The 21,160-nt window shown below is 33.2% G+C and overlaps 3 protein-coding genes and 1 long non-coding RNA gene across 4 annotated transcripts in view; 3 read left to right on the top strand and 1 right to left on the bottom strand.

Moving 5' to 3' along the window:
• Positions 1–613: 613 nt before the first annotated feature.
• On the bottom strand, positions 614–3,488 carry LOC129809390 (uncharacterized). The gene is made up of 2 exons (XM_055859201.1): positions 3,159–3,488; positions 614–3,092 (listed from the first exon to the last, which is right to left on the bottom strand). The coding sequence occupies exons 1-2, from the start codon at positions 3,283–3,285 to the stop codon at positions 862–864; spliced, it is 2,358 nt and encodes a 785-aa protein (XP_055715176.1). The 5' UTR covers positions 3,286–3,488; the 3' UTR covers positions 614–861.
• A 2,627-nt stretch (positions 3,489–6,115) lies between these two features.
• LOC129809349 (synaptosomal-associated protein 29) lies at positions 6,116–7,279 on the top strand. The gene is made up of 2 exons (XM_055859167.1): positions 6,116–6,197; positions 6,274–7,279. Exon 2 carries the CDS (start codon positions 6,294–6,296, stop codon positions 7,101–7,103), a length of 810 nt encoding a protein of 269 aa, XP_055715142.1. The 5' UTR covers positions 6,116–6,197; positions 6,274–6,293; the 3' UTR covers positions 7,104–7,279.
• A 53-nt stretch (positions 7,280–7,332) lies between these two features.
• The window catches only part of LOC129802041 (uncharacterized), a 33,735-nt gene continuing 19,907 nt past the window's right edge, over positions 7,333–21,160 (top strand). Inside the window, exons 1-2 of the mRNA XM_055847627.1 lie at positions 7,333–7,628; positions 7,700–7,856. Coding sequence (XP_055703602.1) covers positions 7,514–7,628; positions 7,700–7,856 — 272 coding nt within the window. The 5' untranslated portion in view covers positions 7,333–7,513. The remainder of the gene's footprint in view (positions 7,629–7,699; positions 7,857–21,160) is intronic.
• LOC129809383 (uncharacterized) lies at positions 12,572–14,533 on the top strand. The gene is made up of 2 exons (XR_008752645.1): positions 12,572–13,488; positions 13,686–14,533. It is a non-coding gene; the product is annotated as an uncharacterized LOC129809383 (long non-coding RNA).

Genomic DNA, 21,160 nt, shown 5'->3' with positions numbered 1-21,160 from the left:
ACACTGACCAGGGTCAGAGTGAGACTGAAAAAAAAAAAAAAAATAAATAAATAAATAAATAAAATCAATTATGAATTTAAGAATTTAAAAATTCGCCATTTTTGAGCTTAAATATTTACTACATACCAAAGAGCTAGAGACTTGCAAAAAATATTCTAGATTCCTTTAACCTTCTACTTTAGAATTATATGTACAGACATAAGAAAAAATAACTTTGGGTAGTCAGGAAAAATTATTTTGTTTATGGGACACCGGTGTTCCAATCGTCCTTAAAGGGTTAACTCTTTCGTCTCTTTTGGGACTCTGAGTACCCAAAGCAGCATATGAATGTTCTGTGAAAAATAATGTTTTTTTAATAATTCAGAACTGATAAAAATCCGATTCTTGTGGATGATTACAAACTATAAGGATGTCCAAATGTAAGATATTTTTTGTAAGACCTCAATTAATTCCTGAGCTTAGATATTTTTGATTAAAAAAATGGTGAAATTGACTTGCAGCATATGCTGCGGTCCGGAAAGAGTTAATCATTCATAAGGCAATCCGGGCAATCATGTAAGCTAGAGAGCATCAACGGTCAAAAAAGAAGTGCAAAGAAAAATCCAAGACAATATTTTTGATAAAATATTTTTATTGAACATTTTTAAGTGATAAAAAAAATTGTTAAATTTTTGTTTATTCAATAAACCTAATTAATTTCTAAATGCCACATAGTAGGAAACTCAAGGATGTTTAGCACGCTAAAATTAAAGTCTGATTAGGAATTGACGAATGGAAAAATTATAGGAATATGCTTTTCAGATGATCTTACATTATTGTAATTGTTCTTAAATTGGCACCAAAAATTTCTTCGATTACATCTTAGAAAATAATACTTTTAACACATGCTGGACTACAGAATGGAATGTCGTTCTTCACACAGAATCGCTGGCCAATGAGAGATTTTCCGCACGATACACCAGCACAGGCAAAACAGGTGCTGTGCCAGTGAATTTTTCCCCATGACACTCCCTGTTCTGCCGGTCCGATGGTCTTTTGGCACTTTGAGCACTTTTGGGCATCTTTGCAGAAGCAATCGAGACACAGGGGCATTCCCGTTGTGTCATCGGGAACGTATTTGTGGCCAGCGAGGGGCAGATCACATTTTAAGCAGCAAAAATGACGAACGTGGAATGTTTGGCCTTCTGCCACGGTGTATTCCTTCATAAAGATGAGTTCGTCGCAGGCTGAACACCGAGGGATATTGAGAATAATGGCAAGATCCCGAGCACAGAAGACATTTCCGCCATGGAAGAAGTACACAAGATCCGCCAGGAGCTCCTGACACTTGTGACAGACGAAGCATTTCGGATGCCAAGCCACAGATTTACCCGCCCTTTCAGCCTTAACGGCCACATCTCCGGCACAAATGTCCAGGAAACATTGTTTGCACTTCATCACTGGAACTCGCACATCTGTCTCCTCGGAGATATCCTGGATGGGTAGATTTGAGTGATTTGGAGTTGGTGGTACAGATCCGAAACCCGAATCACTGCTCTGGGAGGGAATAAGTCCCAGCAAGAAGGGATTGTTAGTTGGATGATCCATCATCTGATTGGCTGTGGCTAGGGTGAAATTGTTGACATCATCGCGGAAGGCATTATTGTCCAGATATTCATCTCTAAAGGCTTCCATTGGACCCAGGATTGTGTCTTCACCAAAACGGACCTTTTTCTTTCTCAAATTCCTAAAGAGGTCATCGTACTGTGGGCCATTGACCACACCACTTCTCACGGTGGCGGCATCTAGGCCGAGATTCGTAAGCTTCTGCTCAGTTGAGGCACTCATTTGGCCATTTTTGAAGTCAGGAAAAAGGGGAACAGTATTGGCCACCAGATCACTTCCCATGGGGTGAGTAGGGCTCGCCAGGATGTTCTGAACTTGAGGATTCTGCATGATAGCAGGTAGGAGTTTATCGTAGCTAGTGAGAGCATAAATGGGAAAGTCTGAAGATTTGGAATCCTTTCCAAATTTCAGCTTCCTCACGGGAGTATCCTGCTGAGCTATTTTACCCAATTTCATTTGGGCAAAGGGACGAATGGGAAGTGGAGAATTGAAATCATCTCCAGATACTTTGGGGAGAATCTCCTTAAGTTCAGCTCCCGTCTCATCGGTCAGTTTTACAGTATCCTCATCCAATTGATAAGAATCCAGAAATTCATTCCCCAAACTACTCACGAAATTATCCACGTCTGTCTTTAGGCGATCATTCTGTCGATATTCTCTGCGGAAGTTCTCCAATGGACCCAGAAGATTATCCTCGCTGCAGTCAATTTCCCTCTCCTGGAGTTCCTTGAATAAGTTATCGTAAGTAGTGCCATTGAGAACTCCGCTCTGCAGAGCCTGTGAATTGAGTTTCAATTGTTTGAGCTTGTATCGATTCTTGTCGCTCAGCAGTGGACTCTCCATGAAATCCGGCGTCATTGGGCGACATTCAGATACAATTTTTGCTCCTTTCTTCAGGGCTGTTGCCGGTGTCTGAAGCACTCCCTTTATCGTGTCAGATTTCAAGACATACGTCAGCATTCTGTCCTTAACAATTGTCTCATTTATAGGCGTTGCAGTGGGAAAAACTTCCTCAATATAGCTCAATTGTGGGGGATTCCCACCAGCCACACGAATCACATTCCCCTGGCCACATTTCTCCTTAATTTTCTCCAAATACTGCTGCAGTTGCGCAGTTTCATTTTCCGTTAAATTATGGCACAAAGTGGGATCCAAATCATGTGGAGGCACCTGATACTCAAGCTGCTGCTTCCGCTTAAGAGCAGCCTCACTGCCCTCCACTGGAATATTCTGCGATCCCAATTCATTCATATAATCCGAAGCGACATCCGGTGTCACATCTGGTGGTACCCATTCAACTTTCACGGGTTTCTCGTCAATCTTCTTGATTTTTATGAAAGCCGGCTGTGATCTCTGCTGGCCCAGTAGCTCGAATTGAGCCCATCCCGATAGATCATCATCTGTACACTCGTGCTGATCTTTTCGACAGCGACAGTTGCGACAAACTTTTCGCCAAAAATGCAAATCCAAACCCGGACATCCTGATCCTGTGAGATAGGTTTAATTTAATCCTCTTACTCTTACATGCGTATAGGCTTCTCAGTAGATCTTACCACAGACAATACAGGGAGCTCCAAAGCCACTCTCATGTCCAAGTCGTCTGCCCTTAAATACTTCTTCACGTTTCTTCTCCAACTTCAAAACCCATTCGGGTGTTGAGGATGTTTCTATACCTGCCATTGTTCCACTCACGCACCACACACCACACAAACACGCCAATTGATCAGGAAGATCAGCGCAAAATTGGAGGAATCACAGTATCTTTGTTCACTGTTGCAAAATGTCGCAGTCTCGATGAGTCTTATCACAAAAATTCCAAATAAACCATTCGTGAGTCATCGGAAAGCGTTTCTTTGAATCTCGAGCCCGGCTGACCACACTTTATATCAAAACCGACCAAACATCCGTTTGAAAATTATGATCGGAGAATTGCGATTTGAATAAAGCTCGATCATCAAATCAAAATAAATAATTAAGGTCACGTAACAGCATGCCACAGGGCACTCAAAGGGCCAAGTGGTAGAGTACTTGCTCTATGATGCAAGCGTTCCGATTTCAAATCCCCTTTAGGTCACCAGGAATTTTTCTTGCGTTAATGGTGTTCGAACTGCATCCAGTGAGTTTCATCGCACTCGATTCCATGGGTCATAAAACTGACAACTCCATCCCTGTACGAGAAAAATTAATAATGGATGTGCCGAACTCTCCTTGCGGGAAAGCCTGAGTTCCTCCTGTGAAACGTTATGCCACCATTATTATTTAATAGCACGCCACGCCCATTTTAAGATTGATACGTAGACGAATTTGAAACTTTTACATTTTTTGATATTCGATATTTATATATTTCACTTAAGAATCCTTTGGGTACAATAATGCTGGCTTCAGACTGGAGGTTTAACCCAGTTCCCGGAGGTCTCAAAAATCTAAATAACGAGCAATTTTATTGATTTTTCATTTGCCCTTATAATCCAACCTGTTCCAAATCAGACTTCATTTCTTTCAAACAAACTTTATTAATATTATATATGGAACAGAACGATAGTATTGGGATCTAAAAGAAAATAATTATAAATCAATGGCGTGGTCGTGAGCAAATTATATAACCTTACTTTTCAAGAAATCTTCTTGTCCACTTCTACTCCCTAAGGTCCTTTTTTCTTCAAATCTGAAATTTAACAAAATAAACTTTCTATGAGCTTCAAATCTACATTAATAAAGTCGGTAAGCTACCTTTAAATCACTTCTTAGATCAAAATCAAATAGGAGCAAATGAAGCACTTTTTTAACAGAGCACGCCATATAGTAAACTAAAGTTTGGCCAGAAGGGCTTTACAACATATAACATTCAAATTCAAATCTTGTCAGTTGGCAACACAACCCTATACAACAATTTTCTAAAAAATCGTGCCTGATTAGGAATTAGAGGAATTTAGCCAGATAGCTAAGTCTTAGGTCTGAAGCCCGTAAAACAATACCCCAGGAATTCAACTTTTTTGTCTCTTTCCCTGTGACATCTTAAAGCTTGGCCCATGAAATGTATATGCTTCATATGTCTCACAAAAGACAATTAACGCAAACTGGAGAATAGAAGTGTAATCGTCTAATGCATTGGATAAACTTACGTCTAAAGTCCAGGTACGATATAGTATATAGCCAAGTCAGTTCCTGATACGCTACAAACGAAGCTTAGCATTCACTGCGACTCACAAAACATAAGTTTTATCCAATCTTTAATAAGATCTTTTCTACTGACACTAATTGCAATGTATGTGTACTCTATTAATAACAAAAATATTTCTAAATTTATATTTCAGTTCACATGTAATAATTATTATTAATTACAAATCATTTGTCCTTGTCAATATAATAATATTTACACGTGAATAAGGGCGTAAATTTACAACTACTTTCGTTTTCAATTTTTTGAATAGTGTACACTTGTACACTCGTGTTTCAGTGAAAATAGCAAAAACAAAAAATAATAGAAAATCATGTTTAGTGAGTTTCAATAAATGCTAAGTTAGCTGAGATTCTTTACACTCTCAGCTTTTGTGGTCCGTTTTATTGTGTCAGGAACTGACTTTACGTATGATATCAGTCGCCTCTGTACTTTACATATTCATATGTTTGTCTAGCACATGATACTGTAGTAAATTGTGTCTAGTTATATTTTACATCGTTAAATAATTTTAATGTGACTTAAGTAATCATATTTTATCATAAGTTAATCATTATGAGTTGTCTCAAACCTTTAATTACAAAAGGTCATTTAAAACTCAATATTTAATATTGTAGTCTTAAAATTAATTAAGGAGGGTATTGTGGAACTGACTCAATGGACAATACCTTTGACTTTGCATATAACGGAGCCTTCGGAAGGCAGCACTCCACGACTCCACGAATAATTGATTATTTATTGTTCTTTCTAAACTGTTGCAATGAAAATTTTTAGTCAGTATAATACAATAGCCGTTAACAGCTTTTTTTGCTTACTTTTGGATAAAATTGAACAAATCAATAGTCTGCTTATACAGTGCCCGCTTTCTTATTCGATTAATTGTGAGACAAAATGATAGATGTCTGCTTCGTCATTCGGATGGATTTTTGGAATTTGTTCAATGACTCAAACAAAAATAAAACAATTTTTTTTGTAGGATTAGTATAAAAATTATCACACATCGCAATTTGAAATGTTATTTTCTCTTTATCAAAGTTTTTGATACATAAGAATGGCCCAAAATGGAAAATTAGTACACCACAAAGAAAGTTTTTATTTTGTTAAATCTTTTTTTTCGGTAGAAAATATATTCACACAGTACGCAGTTGACAAGATTAAAAAAAAAAATTAAAAGATCGGAAAGACGATAGAGCTATATAATTTTAGCACAAAAGTGAATTTTTAGCTTTTCCCTGGATTCCAAAGAGAAAACCAGTTAAATTTTAAAATTAAATTTTTTACTTTATACGTATTAGTACTGCTACTAATATAAATAACCATATCAGTACCGAAAAATATTTACATTAGTTCAGACGGGGTGAAATGACAGTATAATTTGTGGTTGTGTGCGAGAGAAAGAAAAATTGCTTGTCAGGTGAGTTTTTCTGGAGATTTCTCCTTAATTTTCTTACAAATTGAGTCAAATACTGAGTAATTTTTGTTGTTCGTAGTGTTCATAAGATTAGTGGAAATGTCTGGCTTCAAGTACGTGACAAATCCCAATAGTTTATTCGTCGAGGACGACGTGGACGATGAGACATTCCTGAGGAACTCCCGGACCAATTACAGCACTGAGGGGGCCACAAGTGCACCCAAGTACAACACGAACCCCTTCCTACAAGATGATGATTATGAGCAACAGAGGCAGATGTATGAGGAACGAAGGAGGGAGATTGAGGACAGGACGTTGCTGTCGTCAGAACGTAGTCTTGGCCTGCTTTATGAGACAGAGCAAGTGGGAATGGCTACGGCTGAAGAGCTGTCGAGGCAGCGTGAACAGCTGGAGAATACAAGTAAGCAACTGGATGATATAAATTCTACGTTGCGCTTCAGCCAGAGACACCTGACTGGACTCAAGAGTGTCTTTGGGGGATTGAAGAACTATCTGACCAGGCAGAAGGAATTTACTCCGCGAATGAGCGCCTCACCCAGTGGCAGCAATATACCCGAGACTGCTTCATATCAGGAACAACCAAAGTCCCAAATGAGTCCAGAGGAGCGCTATGAAAATCACCCTGTAAGTCGTCTCAGGAGTGATGCTCCTTCGTATGCCCAGCAGCAGACAATTCCTGGTCCGGCTGCTTTCAATGCGCGCCTAGAACAAAATCTCGACAGTATGGTGGGCAGTTTGTCACGTCTCAAGGGTCTGGCCATTGACCTCAATCAGGAAATTGACTCCCAGAATGACCTCATTGACAACATCACAAACAAAGTGGAGGACACGGACATGAAGATTGGGAAACAGAATCGTGATATGTACAAATTGCTAGGAAAGAAGTAATTTTGTGCAATCAGAAGGATAATGCGAGATACTCCACCAAAGCAACTGATCGAATCTGATTTTCCTCTCTATCTTCTGGTGACTCTGTATTTTTTTCTTTTCTAAAATACCTATACGCCCCCTTTATTCCCGTCTATTGTGAAATAAATATAAATTTAGTTAAATTTTCCAATGTACAGCACGACTTTTCCTATTTACCAATCCTGTAATTAGTATCGGCTTTGGCTTTATCAATCTGTCCACATTTGAAATGGCGCGAGAGGAACAATGATGTGTGGCATTTTCTGACGACTTATAATTGCACTTGCGTGCCCAGAATATTGAATAAGATTAGCTGAGCTGAGGAGAGCAACGATTAGTTGGTGTTCATCTCTTCAACCGAATACAGTCAAATCAGTATACTTTGAGCAATGAAGTGGAGAGATCCAGAAGACGAGTATTCCTTGAGACCTAATCTCAAGAGGGAAGATGTTAAGAAGATTCAGGAATGGATCTCCAAGCAACCACATCTTCCCAAAATATCAGGTAAGGATCATCAAAAAAAAAATCCGAATTGAACTAAAAAATTCTACTATTGCAATGGGAAAATTTTCCAGAACTGGAAACAATTCTTTTTCTTCATTCCTGCTACTACAGTTTGGAACAGGCCAAAAAAACCATAGATATTTACTACACAATCAGGACACATTCACCAGAATTCTTTGCCAAAAGAGATACCAGTGCTAGTGAAATATTGGATATGATGGAAATTCAGTGAGTTTTACCAAAAGAAAAAAATGCTCTGTGGCCCTAAAAATTTTTGTGAGAACCTGTTTTAGTTTAATTGACCAATCTTCACACTCCTCTCATTAACATCTCGCAATATAACCTTGCGTCTTTATAAAAAATCTCGTACCAATCCGTCTAACAAACAACACCTTTTCAGTTTTTTCTTTTTTTTTAAATTTTAATTGCGATGCAGGAATTTCAGATGAATGTTCTTTAAATTTATTGAAACATTTGAGACATCGTCGCTTGGATCAGAAATTGACGTAACATCTTCATCACCTATATCGTCGGTTGCGTCTACTTCTGTCGTATCTGCATTTGTTTTGTATCTGCATTCGGCGCAAGTTACAATACAGACGTCCCCTCTTGCGTGAAATGCTGACACAAAAGAAATGCAGATACGACAGAGGTAGACGTAACCGACGATATATCAGTAATTCTCGTATAGTCTGTGCATTTTCATATTGTTACAAAAATCGTTGACATGGTAAAGAAACTGATTCAAGCGACGATACTATATGATACATGCGACTTCTTTTGATAACAATTAGTTAATATCGATCAATAAATTGTCAGTTGGATCAGCAATTGTCGTAACTTCCACATCGCCTCATCAACAGTTGGTGTATAGTGTGGTGTAATTTTATTTAGATGCCTTTAGTTACCTTTTAGATGCCCGATAATCCTTTGGACAGATGGAATTCGTGAAACTGACACCAGGGGCGCTGTAGTCTCATATATGTCAGGAAACATGGAAAGATCGAACATTTTAGCAACTTTAATCAAAAATATCTCGTAAACTAGGACTGTCCCTAACAATCTCTTTTCTGGGTTTGATAGAGAATTTTATTAGCTACATTTTTGTCCATGTGCAACTTTTATCTCAGATTGTTTTTTAACCTCGAAATTGAGGTTCAAACGAAAATAGAGCACTTAGCCAACTAGAGAAAACCTGCACTATTTCGGGTGTTAATATTTTTTCCTACCGATTAGGCCACACAAACTCTTATTATAATATTTAATGCTTAAATATCGATAATATGGTGATTTCCGTATGCTATTTTAATTACTTAGAAGTTATTTTATTACTCGGAAATATGTACAGTCGAGTCTCTTAAATCTGAATCTCTCAAATTCGAAAGACGGACGTGTGCATTCAAAATGTCAGTTGTGGGGTTATGATAAAAAATTCGTATTCTGGATTAATGAAAATCATATTTATGTGCTTCTTCCTGAATGTTTACATACATTATGATCGTATAAAATGAAAAGAAAGTATGATACCATTAAGACTTATGAGAAAGTACGGGAATTTGATTCAAAGTATAATTTAATCTCACATAAATTTTGTTGGTTTTGAAAAAAATCTTTCGAATTTGGGAGAAATGTCAAAAATACCCCCCAAGTTCGAATTTAGAAGACTCTACTGTATAAAGCTTTAACTTACAGTAGGTGTCAAAAGTTTGTTGCCTCACGTATGATCGGGAAACCAGGTGCAAAAAATGATAGAAAAATTAGTTTTTCGAATTTTTATTTTTGCAAATTAGTTGCCTGTAATCCGTAGATCTTATTTATATAAATTTATATATAAAAAATTATTGTTTTCCAAAAGTTGATCATTTGTAATTCGTCAAAAGATTGTTGCCTAATTTGAAAAAGTAATTCAAAATGGTCATAATCTTGTTTATATGTTGTTAGAAGAAGTGCTGATGGGGCGATAAGGAAGTTACGACAATTGCTGATCCAACTGACGAAATGTGTGATCAATTTTATTAATCGTATCGAGACAATTAAATAAAGGCAATAAAGGTGTCATAAAATAAGCTTAAAATAGTATCAATGTCTCAAAGGTGTGTGAAAAATTGTAAAAAATTTGAAAATTACTCATAAAAGGATTATTGTGCTCGTACTTACAAGATAATGAATTACTATACAGTTCAATTCCAAGTGTGCCAATAAATTGGAATTTTTCACATCTGGAACGTGCAAGGTAATAAATTAAATTTTTATAACACCGATAAAAAAGGATGAGGTTTTAAATTTTATTTGACTCAAGAAAAAATATTGAAAATAAAAAAGTGTTAAAATATTGATCTCTTTCTAAATATTTAATATTCTTTACAGAGCATATATTAATTTTGATAAAGTTTTTTTTCCGAAAACGTGCAATTACGAGTGGTTCCAAAACAAGTTGAATAAACTTATCATGAAACAGTTACTCATTTTAGGATTTCAGTCATTTTAGTAGTTTTCCTTTCAGAAATTTTCTTTTAAATGGTTAGGTGCATGGGAAGAAAAACTTTAAAATTTAACATATTTTACTACTTGAACTAAAAGAGATAGCAATATAATCAATTTTTATCAACTTTTTATAAAGCTGCTAGATGGTCAACCGTAATAGATACATATCAATTTCTATTCTTGGGTGATCCCTTCAAAAAAAGAAAAAAAAACTTCTAGATATATCGTTTTTTTTTATTGGGGGTCACCAAAGACCGGAAGTTGATATCTCTTAGCGTTTAAGCTCTAGCACGGTAACAAGTTGAAAAAAGTCTTATATATAACTGCTCTCTCTTTGAGTTCGAGTAGTAAAAAAAGATTATCGAGATAATTTTTTCCATACCATCCTCCTAACCCGTTCGAAACCATATTTTTTAAGTTTTTGTTGAAAAGAGCTCCCACGACTTCTTTCATTTTAGGATTTGTTTTGGAAGTAGCCCAAAAACGAAATTCTGTTAACGACGACAAAATCATATGACAAATTTTCGTGGTAAATTCGGAAGCAGGATAACGTTAAAGCCCAATGAGCATCGAACAGCCATTGCAATGAGTTCTATGAACTCCTTAGTAACTGATATGAATCTGATTGTAGATTAATTTTCCCGAATTCAGCACTTTAAAATTTTTAAATTTGGCATGACATTATCATACTGTTACTAAATCTCCCTACAGGGGATGATTTCGTTTATACATGCAGTGGCACAGACCTAAATAGGGACAGTACTTATATCTAAATCTCTTAACAGGCAATGAAAACTACATTACTTATATAAAAATATGTTTTATTCTTTGATAAAAATATGAAAATTATTAATAGAAATTGATTTTAGCCCGAAAGCTTTTTTTTTTAATTTAAGGATTTTTAAGGATATTTACCGCATTTTCATATACAACAATCAAATCTATCCAGTAGATTGCAAATTATTTTTAAATCTGGGTTGTTAGTAACTACATTTTAGAATTTGAAATTCCTTTGTTGTTGTCGTCTTTAAACAATTAACTAAAGAACCATATACCTATTATATACTGTACCTATTGTCTTATGAATTATTGATTTTGACAATTTAACAAAGCAATTTACGACCTTCATGATCATTTCTTGCTCTTGGACCCTGGAACACTTAAAAACTTTAACAGAAAATGTTTCACATTTACTCGTATTTATTTGATCAAAATCGAAATTATTCGTAGATAGGCCCTCAATTCTTCACTGATAGACATTAGATGTTAGTTGAGTTTGATATTTTAAATTTTCTCATTTCTTGCGCTTTTAATCGAAATTCCCCATGTCCATATTTGAATTTAGTTTTGCATTATATTCATAAAAAATGCAAATTAAAGATTTTGAAGGTCCACTGTACTTATGACCGGAAAATCCGAGGCTTTATATTTTCGAAGATTAAAGTTAAATTACGCTGAAGAGCCTACTTTTCAACTGGTTTGTATTTCGATATTGTGGATTTTTCTTAATAAATTATTTAATTCTATAAAATAATTTTTGGATCGAGTTCTTCAGATGAATAGACCTCGGAAACCTTCAAATCTTTAGCCAATGAGAGAATGTGACGATAGTAAAATATTTTATGAGATAAAATGTTTAGTTATATGTAGAATATATTTAAATAGCAAAAATAGTGCTTTTTACAATAATGTTTTGTCCCAATTCCCTGCAATGATTAAACATTTAAGAAGCAGTGAGTCACCAGGGACTCCAAAAAATGTGTTAAACTTTTTAGAAGACGAAAAAAAACTATTTAGGGTGAAAGGAACGTCTATTGACACTTTAAGAACTCGTGTCAGCACCTATTGACACTCTAATCTGTACCATTTGGAATACGAAATTTGAACATCTGTTTATAGTAAAAGGTGTATTACAGGAAAAAACCGTTATATTACTTATATTTTACAGATACATTAAATAATTTTCAACATTTTGGCAAAAGTGTCAATAGGGGTTCCCTGTCGAACAGACGTTCCTCCGACCCTATAATAATAAATGCTTTTATTTTTGAGTCATCGGTAACTCTCACGTCCTTAAATGGTTAATAAGTTAAAGTATTAAAATTAAAATGAATAATAAATTGAAATTATCAATTGACTAGACTAAAAAACGCGATTTTACTTCTACAAGTTGTGATTACACGAATTGATTATTCTTGGACTGGGACAATAACAATACCGCTTGGTAATTAACCTTTTAACCAAGATTGAGCCAGAATGTTTTTCTTAACTGTTTTTTTTTTTACATTTACTAAGTAGTTGTACACTATCGTTGATTGGACCAGCTACTAGGCTATTTGCATTTGCTAAGTACCATGTGCCTGTATTTGTTGCAAATGACGCATCACTGAGTAGTCATTTGCAACAAATGTAGATATACACACTAGTAAAAATAAAACGATGATCGGTCATCTTTTGAAAAAGCTGATCGAAATTCGCCTATTTTTTATTGATTTGAAAAGCTGATTTTCAGTGTTTCCCAATTGATGATATGTCATTTATTCAAAAAGCTGAAAAGTGTTTTCAGATTTAACAATAAGTTCTATCAGATGTCTGTGGAAAACTTTTTGCTCAGATCTAAAGAGTATTCTGAGAACAAAATCTTGCAACTTTTCACGATTTTCCACAAGAAAATCGAGTAAAAAGTCTTCGTCATTTCATCTATTAGAAACACTGAAAAAAAACGTCACTTATTTTACATACATTCAAACCATCTTTCAAATCACTGAAAATTACTAATATTTTCAGACGGGTTTTTCTTGGGGAAAAATTGGTGGGACTGAGCAGGTTACACATTTTTTGCCTTTGCTCTGTCCCAAAAAGTAGGTTAAGCATGAATTATTTATTCAATTTGCTCTATTTTGTTTGTAAAACGGGTAATATTTTTCGTGCAACTTCATTTATTGAAACACTGAAAAACATCGCTTACAAATATCAGTGGTTGACACATCACAAACATGTCAGTTGTCAAAGAAAATGGCGTCAGTGCGGTGACGTCTTTCTTTTGTCTGTGCAATTTGTCGCAGAAAAATAAAGAAATGGGCACAATTTCTCCACCAAAAGTTGTTTGGAGATGCCCTACGTTCGTGAAGTGCGTTGGAAGTGATAGTGATGGTGTGAAAGGGATGTTGGTGTTCAGTGAAAAGTAAAAGACATCCCTTGACTTGTGGCTGTCAAAAATGCATCAAAAGACTCCAATATGAGGCTGGTTGACTTCTCCGGATCCTGCGTCATCTCGATCTCAGGACAAATTGTGTCATCTTGTAACTGGTGCCAAGACAATCAGAAAATGCATGTGTGCTGGTGAAATTGCTCCTCCAGGGAGGAATTTTGTCAAGTAAGATACTCTGTCCTCATCCCTATCCTCCTCTGTCTGGTTCTCTAGGGAGTCTCTTGACCATCTTGGAGTCATGTGATAAGCGTATCACAAGTACCCTCAGAGTCTAGGTTTTTGGGCTGAGGGTGGGAAAAATAGTTCCCGGAAAGCCCAAAGTGAGGTTATATTAACTTATAGATGTATTTTATTGGATCTAGTTTGGATGCCAGACAAAATCTACAAATGAAGACACCCTACTAAGGAATCTACTACAAAGGAAGACACTCTGGGTGCTGGAGGTAAGCTGCTCAAGCTGCAGAGAGCTGAAAGTTATGCGATCTCATACGACAAGATGCCACAAGAGAGAGAGGGGAGGATTGGAGATCAGCATTCCCCGTCAGAAATCATCAAGAAGATTACATTGATCATCGACGTAGTATATCGAGGTGACCATTGCTGGGATTGAAGGTGGTTTCCAGACCACTACCGGAAAGAGATAAATAAATTCGCGGATGATGGTGTGGTTTCAGGTGATTCAGGTGGTTCTGATGGTTCAGGTGAGCTTAATATAAAATTTTATAGGTTAACCCTTTAAGGACAAGAAGGTCGAAAATTGGGGGTGCAGAAAAAATAATTTTTAGTGACTTCTGCGAGCGAAACATAACTTTAGACGGGCGTAGGAAAGATATCTCTTTTTGGGTAACCGGAGTCACCGGTAATCCCATCGTCCTTAGAGGGTTAAAAGTTTATACAGAAAATTTTATATTCACGTCTGATCAGTCCAGCCACATAATTCAAAATGATCAGTAAGAAAAAGGTCAGTAAAAATAGGGCACAAAAAAGTTTAAAAAGATCAGTAAAAAGAAATTAAATTGAAAATCAGTGAAAAATAAAATACGGTCAGTAAAAAATTTAAAATGAGCAGTAAAAAATAAAATTTTATCAGTTTAAAATGAAAAGCGGTCAGCGAAAATTAAAAAGTGGTCAGTAAAAAATTAAAATTGGTCAGTAAGAAATTAAATATGAGAAGTAAAAAAAATAAACTGTGGGCAATAAAAAATAAAAATTGGTTAATTTTTTACTGATCACTTTTTATTTTTTACTGACCACATTTTATTTTATACTGACCATTTTTTATTTTTTCACTGCTCATTTTTAATTTTTCACTGATCATTTTTTAATTTTTCACTGATCAACTCGAATATTTCTAATGCCGGCATTGAATAAACGAGCAGTAAAAAGTCAAATTTGGTCAGAAAAAAATTCGAAATGATCAGTAAAAAATAAAAAAATGGTCAGTAAAAAATAAAAAAAGGGGCAGCAAAAAGTTTAAAAAGACCAGTAAAAAAATAAAAAAGAGCAGTACTTTATTAAAAGCAGTCAGTAAAAAAAGAAAAGTGGTCAGCAAAAAATTAAACATGATCAATAAAAAATAAAAAGTGATCAGTAAAAATAAAACATGATCAGTAAAAAGTAAAAGATGATCAGTAAAAAACAAAAAGTGGTCAGTAAAAAATAAAAAGTGGTTAGTGTAAAAATAAAAAGTGGATTACTGCTCATTTTTAATTTTTTGCTGATTTTTCAATTTTTTTTACTGATCATTTTTAATTTTTTGCTCATCACTTTTAATACTTTACTGATCACATTTAATGTTTTACTGACCATTTTTAATTTTTTATTGACTACATTTAATTTTTGACTGTCCACTTTTAATTTTTTACTGACCAATTTTTATCTTTTTCATGACCACTTTTAATTTTTTACTATACGCTTTTAATTTTTTACTGACCAATTTGTTTTTTTTACTAGCTACTTTTAATCTTATATGTCGTCTACACATTAGTAGAATTTTTTTTTAAATGCCTTTTTTAAAAAAATTCTACTAGTGTGTAGACGCCATTACTGACCAATTTTTATTTTTTACTGCTAGTTTTTAATTTTTTACTGACCGATTTTTATTTTTTACTGACTACTTTGATTATTTTACTGACCTCTTTGAATTTTCTGCTGACCAATTTTTATTTTTTACTGCTCCTTTTTAATTTTTTGCTGACCACTTCTTAATATTTCACTGATCAATACGAATATTTCTACTGATCATTTTTAATTTTTTGCTGATCACTTTTTATTTTTTACTGACAAAATTTTACTTTTTACTGACAAAATTGAAAATTTTTGTTGATTATTTAGAATTATTTGCTGATCCAATTTGATTTTATGCTCACCACTTTTGACTTTTTACTGACCACTTGTTTTTTTGCCTTAAATTAATATTTATAAAATAAAATGGCAGAAAACAAATGGTAAATAAAAAGTCAAAAGTGGTCAGCAGAATATCAAATTTGATCAGCAAATAATTCGAAATAATCAGCAAAAGTTTCAATTTTGTCATTAAAAAGTAAAATTTTGTCAGTAAGAAGTTAAATTTGGTCAGTAAAAACTTCGAATTGATCAGTAGATATATTCGAGTTGATCAGTAAAAAGTTAAAAATTAATCAGCAAAAAATTAAATATGGTCAGTAAAAAATTAAAAATGAGGACTAAAAAATAAAAAGTGGTCAGCAAAAAAATTAAAAATGATCAGTAAAAATATTCGTATTGATCAGTGAAATATTAAAAAGTGGTCAGCAAAAAATTAAAAAGGAGCAGTAAAAAATAAAAATTGCTGAACAAAAAATTAAAAGAGGTCAATAAAAAACAAAAAGTGGTCAGTAAAAAATAAAAATCGGTCAGTAAAAAATTAAAAACGAGCAGTAAAAAATAAAAATTGGTCAGTAAAAAATTAAAAGTGGTCAGTATAAAATTCAAAGTGGTCAGTAAAATATTAAAAGTGGTCAGTAAAAAATACAAATTGGTCAGTAAAAAGTTAAAAACGAGCAGTAGATAATAAAAATTGGTCAGTAAAAAATAAAATATGATCAGTAGAAAATCAAAATTGGTCAGCAAAAAATAAAAAGCGATCAGTAAAAGTAAAAAGTGATCAGCAAAAAATTAAAGGTGATCAGTGAAAAATAAAAAGTAGGTGAGATTGTAAAAACTCTCACCTAATATGGTCAGTAAAAAAATTAAAATTGAGCAGTACAAAATAAAATTTGATCAGTAGAAAATCAAAAGTGGTCAGTAGAAAATAAAAATTGATCAGTAAAAAACTAAAAGTAAACAATAAAAAATTAATTGTGGCCAGTAAAAAATTAAGAGTGATCAGTAAAAAATTAAAAGTGGTCAGTAAAAAATTAAAATTGGTCAGTAAAAAATATAAATTTATCAACGAAGAATTAAGCCAGTGATAATCCTAAATCAGCTTATAGAGGTACATTTCCTTCGGGATCGGGAATCTTCGCTTTTTCCATTTTGTTTTTTACACTTTTATTTTTCCCAGTTTTTTTCTTTGGAATCTTTGTCTTCGGTAACTTTTGTTTTTTGAAAACTTTGTCTTTGGCAATCTTGTCTTTCATACATTTTCACAATTTTCATAAATTTTGTCTGTAATACATTTTGCACATTTTATAACTTTACAAAAATTTCCTTTTTCTCAAATTTGCCCCAAACGACGAAACTAAAAGCTTCCCAAACCACAGAGAATTTCCCTTTGCCCCAAAGTACGAAACCAAAAATCTCCAAAAAAAACAGAAAATTTCCCTTTGCCCCGACAGACGATACTGATAAGTTCCCAAAACACAGAAAATTTTCCTTTGCCCAAAAGACGAAACTAGAAATTTCACAAAACAGAAAATTTGCCTTTTTCCTGAAGGACGAAACTAAAAACCTCCCAAAAACAGAAAATTTCCCTTTGTCCCGACAGGCGATACTGTTAACTTCCCAAAACACCCTTGTCCCAAAGGACGAAACTAAAAATTTCCCAAAATACAGAAAATTTCCCTTTGCCCCAAAAGACGAAACTAAAAATTTCCCTTTGCCCCAAAGGACGACATTAAAAATTTCCCAAAACACAGAAAATTTCCCTTTGCCCAAAATGACGAAACTAAAAATTTGCCAAAACAAAATTTCCCTTTGCCCCAAAAGACGAAACTAAAAATTTCCCAAAACACAGAAAATTTCCCTTTGCCCTGAAGGTCGTATCTAAAAACTTCAAAAAAAACACCATTGTAATATCATAATTTTATTTAATAAAATATATTTGTTTAAAATATATAAAAGACAAGATTTCCAAAGACAAAGTTTCTAAAAAACAAAGATTACCGAAGACAAAGATTCCAAAGACAAATTGGAAAAAAACAAAATGGAAAAAGGCAAAGATTCCGCAAACCCTTGGAAACTATGAGAGATAGAGGCGTCATACTTTACACCCTCTTAAAGTCTGCTTTAGGCTCAAGATGTGCGAAATTTCACTTGAAAATGAAGAAAATTACTGCTCATTTTTAATTTTTTACTGACCACTTTTTATTTTTTATTGTCCATTTTTTATTTTTTCTGGCCACATTTTATTTTTTACTGCACATTTTTAATTTTTCCTGACCAATTTTTTACTGAATTGAATATTTTCAATTTCTTGTTTTTTATTGAACTTTTTACTGACCACTTTATTTTCTACTAATCAAATTTTATTTTCTACTGCTCATTTTAAATTTTTAACTGACCACTTATTTTTTACTGATCACTTTTTATTTTTTACTGACCAATTTTGATTTTCTACTGATCAAATTTTATTTTTTACTGCTCATTTTTATTTTTTACTGACCATATTTTATTTTTCACTGATCACTTTTAATTTTTTGCTGATCACTTTTATTTTTTGCTGCTTTTTTGAATATTTTTACTGATCATTTTCAATTTTTTGCTGACCAAATTCAATATTTTTATTGCTTATTTTTATTTTTTTTTACTAACCACTTTTTATTTTTTACTGACCACTTTTTGTTTTTTACTGATCATCTTTTACTTTTTACTGATCATGTTTTATTTTTACTGATCACTTTTTTTTTACTGATCATGTTTAATTTTTTGCTGACCAAATTCAATATTTTTACTGCTCATTTTAAATTTTTTACTGACCACTTTTTATTTTTTACTGACCACTTTTTGTTTTTTACTGATCATCTTTTACTTTTTACTGATCATGTTTAATTTTTTGCTGACCACTTTTCATTTTTCACTGACCGCTTTTAATAAAGTACTGCTCTTTTAATTTGTTACTGATCTTTTTAAACTTTTTGTTGCCCTTTTTTATTTTTTACTGATCATTTCGATTTTTTTGCTGAGCAAATTTGACTTTTTACTGCTCGTTTATTCAATGCCGAATAAAATTAAGTATAAAAGTGAGAGCTCCAAATATCCTTTTTTGTCTGGCAAATTTAAAACTTTTTTATATTCCAAAAAAATAGAAGGATATTACAAAAAATAAAATAAATATCGTTGCATGAATGAGCGATTGTCGTAACTTACTGATCACTTAACCAGCAATTCTTGTATAGTCTGTGTATTTCGATATTGTTGTAATAATTGCGTATTAAGTAATGAGAAAGTTAGGATAGCTAATGCAAGCGATGATATTGAAAATCAAAAATATAGTCTTGAATATAGTAAAATTATCTCTTAAAAAAGAACAAAACAATAAAAAAAACCTCAACATGTTCCGAAGATATAGCATTTTTAACATTTGGAAAACTTTAAGCGCGAGATACCATCCTATACGCCCATTATGTCGTGTCCGAAATATTTTTGAGCAAAGCAAATAAAATATATTTAAGGGTAGTTTGGGACAGCTTGCATGTAAGTACCAAGTTTGAAGCGCAATATTTTCTATACAAAAGGAAGTAAAAAATACAACGAATAACAAATTTTTTTTATAGAACCCTTGTGACTATGAAATTTAAAAATAAATATTTTCTATTGAAAAGCGAGGAAACAGCGTCTCATAATCAAATAAATTTCTAAGACGTTGAAAAACGGTGTTCCAGTAAATTAAATGCAATATTTTCATCGTGTAAAACGGTGAAAAGCATAGTTTAGAAACACTGAAAAACAGTGTTTCGAACAATGAAGTGCAAAATTTTCATGGTATAAAACACCGAAAATCATTGTTCTGAAACACTGAAAAACAGTGTTTCGAACAATGAAGTTCAATATTTTCATCGTGTAAAACACTAAAAATCATTGTTCAGAAACGCTGAAAAACAGTGTTTCGATCAATGAAATGCAAAATTTTGATCCTATAAAACACCGAAAATCATTGTTGCCAAACGCTGAAAATCAGTGTTTCAAAAGATGCTATATATTCCATTGTTTCCAAAAGATGATTTTCAGTGTTTGAAAAAAGATGGTTGGTCATCTATTGACAAAAGATGAAAATCATTGTTTCAAAATGATGGAGTATATATCATCTTTTGAAACACTGAAATTTTTGTCATTTCATCGTTTTATTTTTACTAGTGCATAGCAAATGCATATAGCCCAGTTCCTGATCACACCGACGATATATCGCCATTTAAAACAGCAATTTTTGTAACAGAAATACACAGACTTATACAAGAATTTTTAATACACGTAATGTGGAATTTACGACAATTGTAGATTCAAGCGACGATATCTTACTCGCGATGTTGAGTTTTATTACTACACTGAGAGAAATCCGAAAAAGTTAAAATAACATTCCGGAAATGTTAATTTTACTCTGCAGTATTGATCCGAAATCGATCAATTTCGATGTATTAGGGGTTAAATTTATCCTTTTTCATGTTATTTTTACCCTTAGAAAGGTGTAAAATTAACATTAAAAAATGTTGATAAACACCTAAAAAATTTTGAAGGTGTGAGGAAAAATAGTTAATCGCACCCCGGTTTTTTAGATGCACTGAGAAAAAAACGGGGATGCGATTAACTTTTTTTCCTCATAACTTTAACACTTTTTAGGTGTAAAAATATATCAATATTTTTTAATGTTAATTTTATGCCATTTTAAGGGTAAAAATAACGCTAAAAAGGGTAACTTTAACCCCTAATATACCTGAAAAACATAATATTTACACCGATTTCGGATCAATACTGCAGGGTAAAATAAACATTTCCGAAATGTTATTTTAACTTTTTCGGATTTCTCTCAGTGTGTGATTCTGATTCCTTCATAATCACACCTATTTCTCAGTGTACTAAAATTTGGTCAGAATGATTGAAAGTTTGGGGAAGGTTGGGCTACTTTAAGCAGTGGGCTACATTGATATATGATCTTTTTGCATATTTAAACGAAGTTGGGCCTTACCATAATTTAATTTAGATCCACAATAGTTTTGTTTATCTAAATTACATTTCGTCAAAGATGAGTTTTCTTTAGAAATACGCGAAAAAATCGTATATCAACCCCACAGTTCAAAGTAGCCCCACCTTTCCCTAAGCGTTATAAAAACCGCAAAAAATAATACATTTATTTTTTTATTATTCAAATGAAAATTAAATGACGTTCCACCGTTTTAATATGACATTAAATTTAAATAAAAACATTTAATATGTTTGTTTAAAATTTTTTCTCGTTTTCAACTTAAATCTCTCTTGACTACATTTGCTACATTGAAAGTTTTATTGGATATTTTTTCCAATTTTCGATCTCAAGAAATTTTTATGACTGCCACTACAACATTGCACACTCATCACATTATTTGTAAAAAGGTCACATGCATTTGTAAAACAATCATTTATCTTCCTATATATATTGACGTCATAAATCAAGTTTACGGCTTAT

Source organism: Phlebotomus papatasi, chromosome 1 (assembly GCF_024763615.1).
Source record: "Phlebotomus papatasi isolate M1 chromosome 1, Ppap_2.1, whole genome shotgun sequence".
NCBI lineage: Eukaryota > Metazoa > Arthropoda > Insecta > Diptera > Psychodidae > Phlebotomus > Phlebotomus papatasi.
The sequence above is the reverse complement of the archived record's forward strand: the minus strand, read 5'-3'. Positions and strand labels throughout refer to the sequence as shown.